Source organism: Alosa pseudoharengus, unplaced genomic scaffold (assembly GCF_046254945.1).
Source record: "Alosa pseudoharengus isolate Yale_2024_CS ecotype anadromous, Long Island Sound unplaced genomic scaffold, YU_APseudo_1.1 YU_APseudo_1.1_scf_21, whole genome shotgun sequence".
Classification (NCBI taxonomy): domain Eukaryota; kingdom Metazoa; phylum Chordata; class Actinopteri; order Clupeiformes; family Clupeidae; genus Alosa; species Alosa pseudoharengus.
Window position 1 is genome coordinate 20,081,531 of NW_027468674.1, and position 17,456 is coordinate 20,098,986.

At 42.0% G+C, this 17,456-nt stretch overlaps 1 protein-coding gene across 2 annotated transcripts in view; it reads right to left on the reverse strand.

Annotated features, from left to right (window-relative positions):
• LOC143137786 (disks large homolog 5-like) overlaps positions 1–17,456 on the reverse strand; it is a 67,759-nt gene that overhangs the window by 22,561 nt on the left and 27,742 nt on the right. For both annotated transcript variants that reach the window (XM_076298105.1, XM_076298104.1), the window contains exons 8-9: positions 14,129–14,359; positions 455–639 (exon numbers count right to left, since the gene is read on the reverse strand). In XM_076298105.1, coding sequence (XP_076154220.1) covers positions 455–639; positions 14,129–14,359 — 416 coding nt within the window. The remainder of the gene's footprint in view (positions 1–454; positions 640–14,128; positions 14,360–17,456) is intronic.

Below are 17,456 nucleotides of genomic sequence, written 5' to 3' on the forward strand. Positions count from 1 at the left end.
CAGTTATGGGGTATATTATTTTAAGCTGGACTTAACAGTGTGAAATGGCATGTCTTTGTCAGCGTCTATTTGTTTATATAGCCATTTTATACACAACGGCAGTTGACCAAAGTGCTGTATATTAAGACAAGCAACACAAATAAAAGAAAACAAGACTATCATACTGTTGATATGTTTGATTATACATATTTAATCAACGGTAATCATGTCTTTAAGGGGAAATTGTGAACACGACCAGAGGCCACCTCCGTGCAGCACGGTCCTGTGATCAAAGCATGTGTTAGATGAGAGGGCAGTGGTAGCATAGTGGATTGAAAAAGTCGTGGGCTCAATTCCTGGCTGCTACCATTGTGCCCTTGAGCAAGGCACTTAACCCAGATACTGTCGCTCATAATAATTGATGTTGCTTTGGATAAAAGCGTCAGCCAAATCAATTGCTAGGTAAGGTGGTCACCTGATGCTCTCCCTCTCGGCCACGATCTTGTCGCGCTCCTGGAAGGCCCAGTCGCGCCGGCACTTGGCCACCTCGGCCTCCTGGGACGCCTCATGCAGCTCCTGGCTCATGGCCTCGCACTGTTTACGCAGGATCTCCAGCTCCTTGTTGGCCCGCTCCATGTCCAGCGCCGCAGAGTCCTGCTTCTGCACACGCATACACACCATACACACACACACACACACACACACACACACACACACACACACAGACAAACAGACAAACGCACACAGACAAACGCACGCATACATACCATACACACACACACAGACAAACGCACGCATACACACCATACACACACACACACACACACACACAGACAAACGCACACAGACAAACGCACGCATACACACACACACAGACAAACGCACGCATACACACCATACACACACACACACACACACAGACAAACGCACACAGACAAACGCACGCATACACACCATACACACACACACAGACAAACGCACGCATACACACCATACACACACACACACACAAACGCACGCATACACACCATACACACACACAAACGCACGCACACACACACACACGCACACACGTACAGCACAATCACAAACATGGGACAAAAATACATCTTGTGTCAACATAATGCGGCTGTGTAGTGGTTTTAATCACGCATGTTCTCTTCTTTGTAATCTAAGTAACCGGTAAGTACTCATACACTTTAGTGGTTTAAACAGCAGGCCTACTAACAAAAATAATTACCTTACTTAAGCATAATACCTAACTTTCACTGGGATTATTTGCATTTATTCATATCTATTCTGCATCATCATAGCCACCAAACTGACAAATAACCTCCAAGGGGCAATGTCTGAAGAGCAGATTATTCTTTTTTGGTGATTATTTTTAGTGGCTACTGCTCCTGCCTGCCTCCTGCTCCATGATGAATGAGTGACTGTGAATGTGATTTAGTATAATGGCCCAGCCAGGCGGCCACGCCGCTTTGAGATCACTGTCTGTATAAGCTCCCCAGGCTGATCGTCTGCTGCTGGTGTTGCTGCTGCTGGGCTGATCCGGATATGAGAGGGGGGGATATGGGGGGGGGGGGGGGGGGGGGCAGAGGCAGATGTGCCCCCCTGCCTGAGGCTGGGCTTATGGGGGGGGTGGCGGATTACTACCACTGGTGTCGCTCACTCTCACGGTGTGCGTGCTGGTGGGAGTGCGTGATGGGTGGTGTGTGTGTGTGTGTGTGTGTAGTGGCTGAAGATAGGAGAGTTTGAGTTGTGGGCTCAGTGTTGAGTTCATGTGTATGAGTATGTGTGTGCCTGTGTGTGCTTGTGTGTGTGATTCTTTTTGTTATTGTCTGTGGCCCTTTAGAAGAGAGGAGAGGAAAGAGGAGCCACCTTCTTCCCACTGTCCACCACTCACACTGACCAGAGCGCAGCGCAGTGCGTAGCGGAGGGGAGCAGCCCATGTGAAAGCCGCCGAGCAAATAGTTACCCAGCCGGAGGCACCCTATTTGGACAGTGTAATTAGGCTTCCTGGAGAACCCCGACTCAGGCACCCTCGCTGTTTATGTCAGAGTGGCGCTGTAAACATTTGCACTGGCTCTCGGCAAACACTGGAGGAAGGTGAATGGGAGTCCGGGGGATGTGTGTTTGTGTGTGTGTGTGTGTGTGGGGGGGGGGGGGGGGGTGGCAAATAAAACAGCACTCGAGGGGTTGTAGAATGCCAAGGTTCCCATAAAGGGTGGAAGTACACGGTTGTCATGTAAATGGATGCTGTTTAATGTGCTGGCTGGTTTTTGAGTTGTGTTGTTGTGTCACCTTTTAGCTGTTTGCAGAGAGGAGAGGAGAGGAGAGAAGAGGAGAGAAGAGAGGAGAGGAGGAGGAGGAGGAGGGTGAGAGAGGGAAACAGATGGTATCTTTGAGAGTGTGAGAAAGATCTGAAAGCTGTGAAGAGGGAGTGAACGAGAGAAAGAGATAGAAATAGAGGAAGGAGGGGAGGTGACAGAATGAAAGAGATGGTTTAGACATTGCTGAACCAGAGGGAAGGCAAATGGCAATGACAGAGAAAACTAGATGTACCGCGTAGCGGTACAAAATATGACCGCCGCTCAGTCCTGCACATCCATTCCGCGAAAATAAATCATATTAATGAATTTGTCTCCATCTTCTACTCCATCCCCCACTCTTGAAACTTTTGTGTGTATGCTTGTTTGGAATGTGTGTTTGCACACATTCCACACACAAAGTAGCCTACTGGCGCTGCAAAGGTGAATAGATTTGTTTCTGGGCCAAAAAATCTGTAACATTGTTATAAAACCTTTAAAATCTCTAAACAATCACAAGTAGGGCAGTTCATGACAGTCCATCCATTGCAACTGGACTGATGAAAGGTACACCTGTAGGCTACATTGTATTTGGGAAAAGCAGAAGGTAGCAGCATAATGTATTTATTTATTTTTTATTAAACAAAACAATCCCTGTCAGTTCCATGCAGTTTTCAACAGCTATCAAGAAGAGAGGTCATGTCATGGATTTTTGTGAATGTTTCTTCTTCTACATATGCATAAGTTTAGTCATCTAGTTCCAATGATATTCAGCTTTATTGTCAATGCACAAATTAAATACCAGTAGTCTAAAACAAAATGCCGTTTTACCCAGTGGTGCAAATAACTGACATGTCCAAAAGGGCCTTCATGAAATGCGTTGCGAGACTGTTCATACACATTTTAACAGGCAAAGTTGAAGAGCTACTGTCCGTTATTGTTTGTGCAAATAATATGCTGATTCATGTTCCCTTGCATTTTGCAACCATGAGGTCCATGGTTAAGCTCAATCTTTTGACGCAATCTTTTGATTTTTTACCCAGCCTAGTCCATGGTAGGAGCCCGATAGAAATATTGTTTAATTTTGCGATTGAGATATCCACGCACTGGCGCCCCCCCTGTGACGTGTTCGCCCCCCGGTTTTAGAGCTATTCTAAATGCAAAAATGCATAGAGGGAGTTATGACAAAACCGTGACTGTTAACAAACTATAAGCTATATAAGGTAGGCCCTATGCTAGGCCTATTACACAACACAAATTGTCACTAGGCTATGCTGGCCACCCAAATAAAATCTCCTTTGGAACCAATGGCTTACACCTTACAGTATCAAGCTGCCACCTCTTGGCGAAAAGTTAATAGTTTTGCATATCAGTAGTAATACATTTCACGTAGCTGTGAATCACGGAAAGGGCGAATGAAGTGGACACTTCTAAATGGAACCCAACCCACTGTACAGTAGATCAAGGTCTGTGGCTAAAGCAGCCATAATGAAAGCGTTATCATTGTTTGGATACTTCACACACACATGTTTTTTAATCGCATACACTACAACTACCAAGCTGGAATCAAAGCACATCGACTCCCCTCTCACACCCTAAACACGCACTTCGAACAAACAAAAAGCGCCTCAGTCTCACGGAATAGCCATAGGCAAAACTGTATCTGACCGGTGTAACGTTGGTACTAAATCATCCATCGCAAAGAATGATTTTTGTAGCACTTGCAACAAATATGTGTAGGTACAGCCCTGCCCTGAATACATCTCAACGTGCGCTCTAAAACATCTGGTTTAAATGGAGATGTAGATCACGGGTGCGTTAATATATCTACATTGCGGCGAGTTGACACAAATTATTCACTTTGACGAATTTATGTAGTTTCAGTTACTTTGAGCCATGCTCTTCCTTACTTGAATCACCTTTGAAAATAGAGGATTGAAGTAGCCTATATGGGTGTTTGGGAATGAACGTTGACTCAGATGCTTTTTGAGACCTTGAGCAGAAATGTCCCAGCCCGGTGTTTAGGGTGCATCATAGACAGGTTATCTTTCAGGTAGCCTATATATTTTCCATTAAAAAAACATCACGTAGCGAACGTGTTGTGGCTAGCTCACTTGGCTCCTGTTAGAAGCCTAGGTTATGGTCATAAGCAAATGAGATGACAGTCGAAAGATACAATTAGTGCTGTTATCGATTTGCTTGGTAGCCTATAAACGCATTTATGGTTTTCTACAAATACATCAATAATCAAATTGGCCTCCATCACTCAACCATGCTAACGGTAACATTATTTTACCTACTTTCTGCTATTGATAGGATTAACGTAGCCTACCTGCAGTAAAAAACAAGCATGTCCGATAAACATTCTCAGATTTATTTCGGCTTCAAGAGGAAATGGGAATTACATGTCATGCAGAAATCATCCTACCCTTAGACGTTCTCTGCGGTAAACTACTGTAGCCTACAGTCTTGTCCTTGTAGGAAGCGTAGTGTATTTCCAACCCACTTTAGATTAACTTCCAAAAAAAATTACGTCTCACTGCAACGATGCGCCATCTAGTGGACAAACGACTACTTATCGCCAATACTGGAAATGCAGCCATGATGATAATGATGAATATTTATTTTGGCTTTCTTTTAATCCTACTGAATTTGTAATTATGTATCGGCCGTTCTAATACCGATAGTATGTGGGTGCCTGTGTGTGTGTGTGCATGTGTATATGTGTGCACCACCATCTACAGGCCAATGAGTGTACAGTCACTAAATGTACACATAACTTAATTTTTTAGACCCCCCCATGGATGAAATTCTACGAAACTTGGCATACCCCCAGAGAATGTCAGGTTAATCATACACATAAAATTTGGTGCAGTTCTGAACGTCTTTACTGAAGAGAGGGGCGATTAAAGCAGAATGATATTGCATTTTCATTTTTTACCGGGGGGGTGCAAATCACAAATGAGTGATTATGGGCTAGGTTGATGTGGGCCCTTGAGACCAACATACCATAAAAATGTCTTCATCCTCGGTGCCACGGTTCAGGTAGTTATTTAGGAAAAACTGCATTTTTTGGGTTTCGGGGGGCCCAGCGCGGAGGGGGAGTGGCCCCCGGGGACCAAACGAATTTTTTCCGTAAAAGTCTAGTGGGGCTACATACCCACCAAATTTCATGTGCCCCGGTGTTTCGGTGCCCCGGGTATCGTTGACCAAAATTTTAGGAAGTAGATGACGGGGGGGGGAAAAAAAAAAAAAAAAAAAACTTTGACAATCCCTATATGACCGCTTCGCTAGCTTCGCCAGCGGCGGTCATAATAAGGAGAAGAGATAGAGATACAGACAGTGGTGATAGAAAGAGAGAGAGAGAGAGATACATACAGTGGTGATGGAGAGAGAGAGAGAGAGAGAGAGAGAGAGAGAGAGAGAGAGAGAGAGAGAGAGAGAGAGAGAGAGAGGAGGGGGAGAGATAGAGGCAGAGCATGAGTCAGAGAGACACACAAGGGGTGGGGCAGAAAAAGTCAAGATACAAGATTAATTTATTGCTACGCCTCATTAGTTGGGTCTCGGCTCCACAGCAAAAAAATAATAAATAAGAAGAAGAGACGAGTGGTATAATATTGCAAAGGCTAATGTTGGGAGTGGTGTGCTGATGTGCTGAAGCCAGGGATTAAAGTGAAAAAAAAATATTTGACTGATATTTTTCAGGCCATAAGTCATACGTTGTTCATATCTACCTATAGAGATAGCACCTCTTTTGCGGTCGCGACCTATTGGTTTTTAATGTACAAAAAGATGCAAACAGCAAAGTAAAGGGAGTATTCGCCTTATTCACACAGCGGCCATTGTTTAAACCAAAACGAGGCTACAGGGTACACTTACTACATAATTAATGCCACCTACAGGTAAATGCATAGAACATAACAATCCTATGATTTGTGTACCCTGTAGCCTCGTTTTAGCCGCCAATGGCCGCCATGTGAATAAGGCGAATTGCGAGTGTTCTTGATTGAGTTTTCCTGATAAACAAAACGATATTTCAGTACCATCCCTGACCATTGCTGACTAGCCATTGCTGTTCTTTTCTACTGCAGCAATATTGTAGAAAGGCTTTAACTTACACTCTTATTTAATTACTTCAGGCTAAAAATGTTTAAAGGGGAGAATTTTTTTCTTGTTAATATGCAATTCAACACCAAGTAAAATCTACAAAATCAAGTTTGCAAGACTTCCCATTTCCTCATCAAAGTAACGAATCAGAACATTCGAGATATTGTTGCCTCATCCGCATTTAAAGGTGCCATGTGTAATGTCCGCCAAAAAGTCAATTCTTACTCCACATTTCATAAAAGATGGGGGCAGTATACCTCCGAAAATGAGTTGGTCTACCCTAGAGTAACAACCAAGAAACGTGTATTGCAGTTTGGCTGGCGGTTATGTTGCCCGTATACCGCCTCCCATGGCCGAAACTGGTATTATGACACCTGTCGGGCTGTGGCTAGTAATTTAGCATGCTAATTCAGGTTGATATCTCTGCAGCACTATACCTTGTCATTTTTTAATGACATCATCGCCCTTATTTCTTCTCATTCTTTTGATGCGTGTATCTCATTTTTTGGATATTTTCACCTCAATTCTTACACATGGCACCTTTAATGAAAACATGGTAGTTTTGAGTTTTACACAACTCAGTTTTCCAATGAGCAGCAATACTGTGTGTCATGCAGGAGGTCTGCGCATTTGATAACGGTAATCTGGAGAGGGCGATTTTGTCTTCAGCAACAGGTCGTATAAGGTTCACAAGAGGTTGCGATATGCAGGGGCGGAGCCAGAGGGGTGGCCCCGGGTGGCACAGGCCACCCTTGAGATTCGATTGGCCACCCCAGGTGGCACCCCAAATCCTAGTCTACGATTGGCCATTAACATGGTCTAAGGCGGGACCTTTCTTGATGCACTTGCAGCAGTTTGAAGTGTCAGACGTCAGAAATGTAAGTGGCAAACACGCTTGCCTTTATTGGCCTGCGGCACAATTGAACTGCGGACCAAAAGGTTTCCCCCATCAGGAAACACTACTTAATTCGCAACTTTGTGTATGCTTAACAGAGGTAGCCTAAATATCGTGCCTATGGCGATGACAGCTTTTAAAAAGAAAAACATTTATTTCACTTGTCTTGCTGGATTGAAGGCAGAATGTGGGCTGTTGCGCAAATAGATGAATGAGGGTCAGGAGATTCCGTTACCAAAAACCTAAAGTTTTGCTAACATTTTCTCCATTATTATCGTAAAATATGTCTCATGCAGGGCAGGGCTGGTTCGAACCTAGGCTAGGCTACTATATTTGGGTGGGCTGGTAGAAATTTTGGGTGGCCAACATAGCAAAGCTGTCAAATTGGATCAAAACTAACATAAACACAAAACAAACACAAAACAATCAGTACTACCTAGCTGGAGTTGCTGCAGTCAACAGCCAGGTATAGGCAGTATGTCTGATACATGTATTTAAAATACAAAATAGTATGTAGTCATTTTTATTTTATTTAGTTGGAAAAAAATGGCATCATATTTTGTATCAAAATACTTTATAGGTTTGTAGTTTAAAAATACTGCCAAATACTTTTGGTAAAACCAATAACCTACTTGTGGTGATGTGATTATAAAAGTGCAAAACAATGAATGCAGCACTGGTGCTGACTTGTAATTTGCCCAGAGTTGTTGTGATCAGAATATTGAGATTCAGGCAGATAAGTAACATGTAGGTTGCTCACACACACAATACACTCCCTCAAACCAACCTCAAGTTTCTTGAGAACTTTAGTCATCCAATTCGAACACATGGAACCGGTTATGTGGTTGCCCTGCAAGAAGTTGAACCATGCGCAATGTGCACAATGTTTGCTCACATCCACAATACACTCCTTCATACCAACCTCAAGTTTCTTGAGAACTTTAAAGTTCTCAAGAAACTGATCATTAATCATCCAATCGGAAGACATGGAACTGGTTATGGTTGCCCTGCAACAAGTTACCCCACGTGAAAATTTAATTAATAATTTGCCCAGACTTGTTGTGATCATAATATTGAGATTCAGGAAGATGAAATTGCTCACATACACAATACACTCCTTCATACCAACCTCAAGTTTCTTGAGAAAATAAACAAATAGACAAAAAAGCAGGTCAAATTATTTTAACAGCTACAAAAATAGATGGCCACTGTAACTGTCTCAGACAGTGTGGTCATTATAAAGATATAAATAGATATAAAAATGTTTTAAGTTTTTGCTTTAAAAATTAGATATTGTTTCATGTACCATTTAACCAGGGAATTATGGGAAGAGCGCCAATAGAGATGTAAACCAGTCACAGACTTTTCAATGAAAGATGGACTCGGCATTTGGTTTATGGCGCTAACGTTGTCACAGTGTTTTTCTGACTATTCACGTTTACAGTTTAAGAGACAGAGAAAATAAATCTTCATAAACGCATCAGTATGAAGCGTGGACGTTTATTAAACCAATGCAGCTACAGCCATAGATATAAGTTATTTTGGGGAAAATGTCTTGGATGAGTATATTTTGTATATCTTCATTTACAGTAATAGAATATAATAAAATTTATTATATTTTAATGTCCCCATGATGGAATTTGTTTTAGAACAGCATAGCCCAGTGACAGACAACTTAGATAATTAACTTTAATATGTTTGTATTACATTTTATTCAAATACAAAAGAGTAAAGTATTTGTGTCTTTTTGTCCTTCAATTTAAGAGTATGGTGTTTGTATCTGGTTTCCCTAATGTATTTGTGCTAATTTCACATCTTGAGCCTGTTTCTGTTTATCTGGATGTTTTGCCTCATGCCACCCTTGAATTAATTAGTGCCTCACTAGTGCCACCCTTGTTAAAAATGTCTAGAATCGCCACTGGCGATATGGTGAGGGACAGGTCGTGTTGCGCTATGAAAGAACATGTGTAGCCTATTTCTGAGCGCAAAAACGGTCAGCCATAGATAAACGTAGCCTACCTCTGTCTTGGTGGCAGTTGCACCAGGTAGGGAAGATGTCCTGAAGTGCACGAATGTTAACCTTATGGCGGTCTTCTGATTGGTGGCGTGCTAAAACTTTTTCCTATTGAATCCATAAATACTTTTCTTACAGCAAACCGCGCAAAAGCAAACCCCTGGCACTTTAATTTCTTTACACCATGGCTTGTAGTTCTCCCCCGTTTCCAACAGCCAAGCCCATCTCCATTTATTTTCTTTAACTGTTTTGTCTTAGCCTGGCCTCGGCCTGCCTACGTACTTCCGGTCGATTTCTTCTCCCTACAGTACTGCGAAGTCAGAGAGTCTGGTTTCCAGGCTAGTTACAGTGCATGAAAATGCACTGTACTGTTCTTCCTAGGCAACAACTTATTACAGTGCATGAAAATGCACTGTACTGTTCTTCCAAGGCAACATCAACAACTTCTTCTTATTATTCCGCCTTTTTCCCACTTTTTCTGTACGCTATTTCTCTTGAACAGTTTAACTTAGAAACTTCATTCAAACTTTGTAACGTAAGTATTCAAACGGACCAAGCTGCTATGTCTTTTCAACTTTGAAACTTTTATACTTTTTAAAGGAGAATTCCGGTGTGATATTGACCTAAAGTGTGTTGAAACATGATACTGAGTGTGAACGTATGTCTCATAGCCCATCTCAGCTTGTCCCCTGCACTCCAAAATCTGGCGCTAGTTAGCCGATGCTACCAACAGCTTTTTCAATGGTGGTGCTTCGGCATCGGGCTAACCATGCAAATAAATCACTGTTTTACACCATTTACGAGGCTCAATGTATCTCCACACTTCATTGGTAGACTACCGAAGGCCCTGACATTTAAAACGAGACATTGAGAACTTTGAAAAAGCACTGGTAGTTTACTTACAAGACGATTTATACAGACAGTATCTTCACGAAGTTTAGCGTTTGCAGCCATCTTGAATTTAGTCACGATAAGTCGAGCGACGAGTAAGAATGAACAGGTATGATAAGGGATCAGATTCCAAAAATAATTCAGTGGAAATGCATGGATTCCACTTTCTTCCAGTAGCAGCGGAATCCATGCATTTCCACGGAATTATTGTGATCCCTTATCATACCAGTCTCAGGTTTTAAGCATACAAACTGGCCCGATTAAGACTACACATCCTGTTCAACTGCTTCCTCTGCCAAAACCTGTTTCAAAATAAAAGTCCTCACTACAATATTTCACTATTAAACAATTTAACCCTTTAAACTACTGAACTTTTTAACTGTTCAGCCATTATAACTGTTACTTGTCATCAACTATGACTCCTACCCACAGTAGCTAGTTAGCATGGTTAGCATAGTTAACTTGTTAGCATTGCTAACATTGTTAGCATTATTAACAAAACTGCTAGAAAATGATTAGCTAAGTTAGCCAAGTAACATGGTTAGCATGCTAGTTAGCATTATTAGCAAAACTTAAAAATGATTAGCTAGGTTAGCTAAGTCACATGGTTAGCATAGTTAGCATTGTTAACATGCTAGTTAGCATAGTTAGCATAACTACTAAAAATGATTAGCTAGGTTAGCTAAGTCACATAATTAACATTGTTAGCATGCTAGTTAGCATAGTTAGCATAACTACTAAAAATGATAAGCTAGGTTAGCTAAGTCACATGGTTAACATAGTTAACATGTTAGCATTGCTAACATAGTTAACATGTTTAACAAAACTGCTAGAAAACGTTAGTTAAGTTAGCTAAGTAACAAAGTTAGCATTGCTAGCATAGTTAGCATGTTTATCAAAACTGCTAGAAAATGTTAGCTAAGTTAGCTAAGTATCAGGGTTAGAATGGCTAGCACTGCTATAAAACTAAGTAGCATGGTTAGCATAGTTAAAAATCTTAGCATAATTGCTAGCAAACATTAGAGCCATTCCAACTTTCAGTTATCGTCAAATATCTACCTATACACAGCCATTAAACTATTTGAATATCAACATTCATTAAACTTCCAGTCCGTCAACAACTTTTAAACTATTTACCTTCAACTTTTAAACGGTCTACTTTTAAACTATCATTATACTATCTATTAAACTAGCTGTCTATCAACAGCTTTTAAACTATCTACTGTCTATCACAGGGGTGTCAAACATACGGCCCGCATCAAGCCCATGCCTGTGAGGAGTTATGAATTTTCAAAAAAAGTTGACTGGTCCTGTGCTGTCAGTTTGGCTACATTGTCGGGAGAAAAGCAGGCGTTGCGACAAAATTCAGAGACAAAGTGCAGCCTGCAAACGGAGGACAAGATGTTTGGGCATTTTATTGTATTTTGCACCAGGAAGTGTTGTGTTGTAAAACACTAAACTTGGATCATGTTAAAGTGTGGTTGTGCAAACTGTAAATTTAATCAGGTCGCGAGGTCTGACTCACCGTCAGTTTGACTGTTTTCTTAGTGATAATGGCATTCTGGCTTACCATACCACGCTGTAGTACGGTGGTTAAGCCGAAGTGCCGTACTCAAGCGTTTCTTTGAACTACGAGAGGAAATTGGACAGTTCTTGGAGAAAAAAGGCAGACCAGTAGCAATTTAAATGCCCGGAATGGGTGCAGGATCTGGCCTTTATGGTGGATAGCCTATTACACAGCACCGCCACCTAGCCTACAAAATTATTTGATCTGATGTAACCTAATCGTATCAGTTGATCGTATTGCTCATGCACTGCTAACTTATGTTTGTTAAATTTATTTTATTTTTCATACATCTGCACATTTACATTTTTAAGGCAGGATGTTGACTTTCTTCATAGCTCCCACTTGAGTTTAGTGTGGTGAGTTGGTTCAGGTGGTCAGATGTAAAAATGTAGGCCTATCCACTCAACTATAAAAATAAACCAGTTGTTTGAGTGAAATGCATTTTATTTCAATTGCATTGGCCTCTCTGAATAAATGTGTAATAATCTAATATATCCCTTGTGATTATGTAGGCTACAAATGTAGGCTGAAGGGTATAAAGCATAGCCTACTGAAAAAAACTAAGCTGGAGATTTGGAGTTGTCAAAGAATGTTTTGCAATTATTTCACTGGTCCGGCCCACTTGAGATCAGATGGGCTGTATGTGGCCCATGAACCAAAATGAGTTTGACACCCCTGGTCTATCAACAACTTTTAAACTTTCTACATTCAGCTTTTAAACAGTCTACTTTTAAACTATCAACTTTTATTAAGCTATGCAACCACCATGTCTATCCTAGCATCACCGTAGTAACCATCTCTGTATTATCTGTTTTAACTATACATGATATTTTACATCACAACTTTAGCATTTTCATGCACTGGTAATTCCTTGGAATTGCATTTCTAGTTTTGTCTATGACATCTGTGCCTTCCTTTAGCAACGCATCCATGACAGCTAGTGGCCTTGCCAAATAGACGCACACAAATCATGACACCAATATGCGAGGTTCTGGTAGGCCTACTGTTTATGGTTTTGTCCTATAAATTAATAATATTTTATAGCAAAGTTTTAAGTTGACTATTTTAATTGCATGGTTATTTTTTGTCAACATACAATCACAACCTATGTCGTTAAAAGTGTAGGCCTAAGTAAAAATAGGCTACAAGGCTGTCTGTGCGTCACAAACACGACTGACCCCCTTACTCAACAGTTCGCGATGATGACAGATATTATTTTTTTTATGCTAACACGCTCAGTCAAAACCGTCCGTCGCAAATTGTGAAACACATTGTTGGACATGTCATAACAGACGGGATAATAAATTGCATAGGCTACGGTTTATATTGCGTCTTTACACATGTTAGTTGCATTGATTAAAAACTGTAACACTAATAGGCTACATCGGGTGGCATAGCAGGCTGTTCAAGTAATCTGTTCAAGTCACACCCAAAATGAATGACCTCCCCTGACAAGAGTTTGTGATAGAAGGGTAAGAAATTGTCTACATTGATGCACGGAAAGAACACAGCATACGTTTATCTCCGAATTCGCACAGAGCTCACAATGTAGGCTAGGCTACCATATCCAAAAAAGTTAAACGGATTGGCCAACCTCATCAGCTGTATCGATTGTGTCACTATAATCCAACTTTTAGACCGTTAGTCCTCCAGACGTTTTTTTTTAAGCAAACAATGAGACAATCGTGTAGGCCTAGCAACATAAACAAAGCGAAACTCATGGCTGACGTATCTTCTTTAGCGGTCACTGATTGAGACACAGAAAGTTCTCAAGAACACTATTAGGTCTTTAAAGATTTAACATCACACACATTAATTCATCGGACCCCCCCCCCCCCCCTCCTATTTTTTTCTCATCGGATCTGCATCGATCTCAAATATGGCATTTCTAGAATGAAATTGACGGAAATCCGTCGCACGACGGAGAACTTTAATCCTAGGTGTGTGTGTGTGTGTGTGTGGGGGGGGGGGGGGTGTTGAGTGGGAAAGTAGGTGTTGTGTATGTGTGTGGGGGTTGGGGGGGAAGTGATGGAGAGAGCAGGTAAATGAGTGAGTCACACATTGAATGAGTGAGTAAAAAAAGAAAGAGAAAGAGACACCAGACAGAAGTAGTGAGGAAGTGCACGAGTGAGTGAGAGCCAGTGTCTGTGAGACAGAGCGAGAGAGAAAGCATGTGTGTGTGTGTGTATGTATATGTGTGTGTGTGTGTGTGTATGTATGTGTGTGTGTGTGTGTGTGTGTGTGTGTGTGTGTGTGTGTGTGTGTGTATGTGTGTGTGTGTATGTGTGTGTGTGTGTGTGTGTGTGTGTGTGAGAGAGAGAGAGTGAGTGTGTGAGAGAGAGAGAGTGACTGAGTGGGCCTATTACCTGTCTGGCCTGGTAGTACTCGCGGAGCAGCTGGTCCCTCTGGATGATGGCCTCGGTGCGCTCCTTGCGGGCCACGTCGCGCTCCTCCTTGACGGCCTCCATGTCGCGGCAGGCCTGGCTCAGCTCCTTCTGCGCCTCCGCCTTGTCCTTCACCTCGAAGCAGTACTTCTCCAGCAGCTCGTTCCGCTCGCACAGCGCACGGTCACGCTCCACCAGCGCCGAGCCCAGCTCCTGGACGGGTCAGAACCGCACAGTCGGGGAGTTGGGTCAGAGGTTGGGGAGCTAGTCTAGAACCACACACCTTTCAGAGCATATTTCGACCAACAGAGAACTGGTTCTTGAACTGGTTCCATTCTGAATTCTTTGAACCTTGGTGCTAATTGCCATCAATTCAATTTATTGTGCTTTATAGAGCGCCAAACACATGTATCATGGCGCTTTACAGAATGTAGGCAATCAGAGAAAAAAGGAAAGAAAGGAAGAAAAGAAAAGAAAGAGAGCCATCTAGTGAACCATTCCGCATTTCCACCAGCTCTGAACGGCACCAAGGACGTGTCATCAACAGAGGGTGCCACAGGCATAACTGAACTGTAAAACACGCCCACTCCGGTTCACAGGAAAAACAAACTAAACAAAACTCAGAAAAATAAAAGTGTGAGTGTCCAGACCCTAAGGTTAGGACAGCGAAAAAACGGAGGTGAACAAGTCCAGTCTCAGTCCTACCATTAGTTCTACCTGTGCACTTGCCACAGGTGATTTCACATATTAGCTGGCTGACGTAGTTGTGCTATTTTTAGAATCAGCTGGTTTAGCAAATGGTTGGAACAAATATGTGGTGGGACTTTCACTTTCTGAAGCCTGGAGTTTTCCGCCTCTGCCAAAAACAGACTAATGATTCAGAACTAGTGGGTCAGTTCCGAACCACAGAATCTGATCAGAACCAAGTCCCTCTTCACAAGCAAGTGACTTGAACAGAAAGGTTCACAACAAAAGCAAAACAAAAAGTAACACACAGGGAAATATATTTTTGGTCAAAGGCAGAATGGCTTGGTAAGCAACGGATGACGGTGCATGCCTTTCTCTACTGTTTGCTTTAGTTAGACTATGTTTAACCAAAGTCCTTTTAGGCAAGTGCCTCCACTCGGCGGCCATATATCAACGTTTTATGGCATACATGGGCAACATACGGCCCGCGGGCCACATCCGGCCCGTGAGCTTTCCCTGACCGGCCCGCGTAAGGTCCGTGAAAGAACAATAGTCAAGAGCCTAGCGATAATGCATGCAAATCAATATCGTTGTTTTTATTTTGAAAGCGACTGCTATTTGTACGCCCATACATTTGTGCTTGGATTATATAGATATTGATTAATTATAAAAATAATGATATATTAATTATATAGATATTGTAGTACTTTTTTATATCAGTCTTTGTAAACTGAAAAAAATGTCAATGTCAAAAAATCATTTTCGAGAATGAGGATTAAATACTGGACATAGATTAAATATTGCTGTTTTTCCTTTGTCTCCCTCACATTTTTATCTGTTCTTACGACTAGTAAACAAAACCATATGATTTACTTAATGTTATACAAGAACAGAATAGAATTGAACAGAATTGAGTTCAGACTTGAGTTCAGTATTTTGGGTCCGGCCCTCCTCAACAGTCCCAGTTTGTCATGTGGCCCCTTGGGGAAATTAGTTGCCCACCCCTGTTTTATGGGCACTCATCGGGCACAGTCTTTGGGTCGAACTGCGCGTGCGCTAGGCTTCACGACACCAATCTTGCTCCAGCGGCGAGATCACAACACATGATTGGCACAATGTATTCACATGTCGACGTTTTGCCGAGGAAGGGGTGGGATATGTGTAGACAACGGCCATATTGGCGTGACAAACTAGCCCCATGCATTTCTATGGAGTATTTTTTGAGTGCTGTGTCTCCACATTAGAAAGTCTCTGGTTTAACCACGGACGGGCTTATTTTGGGCCGCAGGGAACTCCAGTTCAAATCAGTTCAGTGCACTCACGCTCTCTCTCTCCCCATCTCCACTTTCTTTTAAAATTTAACTGAACAATATTGCACGGAGCTTTGGTTGTGGTGTGTGCCAAAGCAAAAGCTTGGTTCCGGTCCCCAAAGCCCCAGTCTAACCTTTATTAATGTTTTATTATTTGTCACATCCATAGAGATACCTGTTGTAAAACATGTAGTGAAATGGCATTTAGGTGCTCAACATTCCTGTGCAGAGGTGTTGTGAAGGATCACCAACTATTTATAAGGATAAAGAAAGAGAGATTTAGATAGAATTTAATAAATAGATTGAGAGAGGAGGGGTAAAAAGTGCAGTGTGTGTAAGTGCAGTAGGGGAAGTATAGATAGTTTTATGTGTTCAGGAAGTCCTTGTTTAAATAGTTTTATTTACAAAAATGCTTTCATCTTAGTGTACCTACAGCACAGGGATTGTCTTTGGTTTAATTAGTTCTCAACACGGGGAGCCAACACCTGACTCTCCCCAGGATAGGAACACTAACACGAAAGAAGCACACAGGAAGCACTCCGGCTTGGCGTGAGCAATCAGTTCTCGTCAGCCCAGTGGGCTGGGTTAGGCTGACGCTCTTACAAACAGGAAAAAAAAAAGCCCAAAAACTACTTCTCACTGCCTGCAAAAAAAGGCTTTCCAAATACTCACTCATCACTAATTATTTATGGGCTTTTTTCTTTCAATTATTTACACAGAGGTAGCACGGACAATATTTGCTACTCTCTTTAAACTGTGAAGTTAAGCTCAGGAGTGCTAGTTGTTGTTCAGGTGCCAGGGGGCCTTTGATAAGCATCTGAGGCAACACGGAGCCTATTGATGGCAGAAGTCCTGGCCTGCTGCACACGGTACCCATAGGCAGTGCAAATACAACGCTACTCGGATCCGCTACTTATGCGCCCCAAGTGAGCCCTAGCCTCAATCAGTTGCTTTTTGCTGTGTGCTTGACATCAATTAACTTTGAGCATAACTGACGTTTTTCACTGCTAAGAAAGAAACTGCATGTTCGTTTAAACAGTTTTTGCCGTTTTCTGAAAGCTTGCAGTTCAGGATGTAAGCAGATATATCTATTTTGGTACGAAGAGAAGCAGAAATCAGTCCTCATCCATACAGTAAAGCCTCTATGTTATTGACATTAGCAATGAGGATGACGTTCAGGGGTGCGTTTCCCAAAAGCATAGTTGCTAACTAAGTTAGCAACTTTGTTGGTTGCAATGCAATTTGCCGTTGCTAACAGGTTAGCAACTATGCTTTTGGGAAACACACCCCTGAACAACAGCATATAACAACAG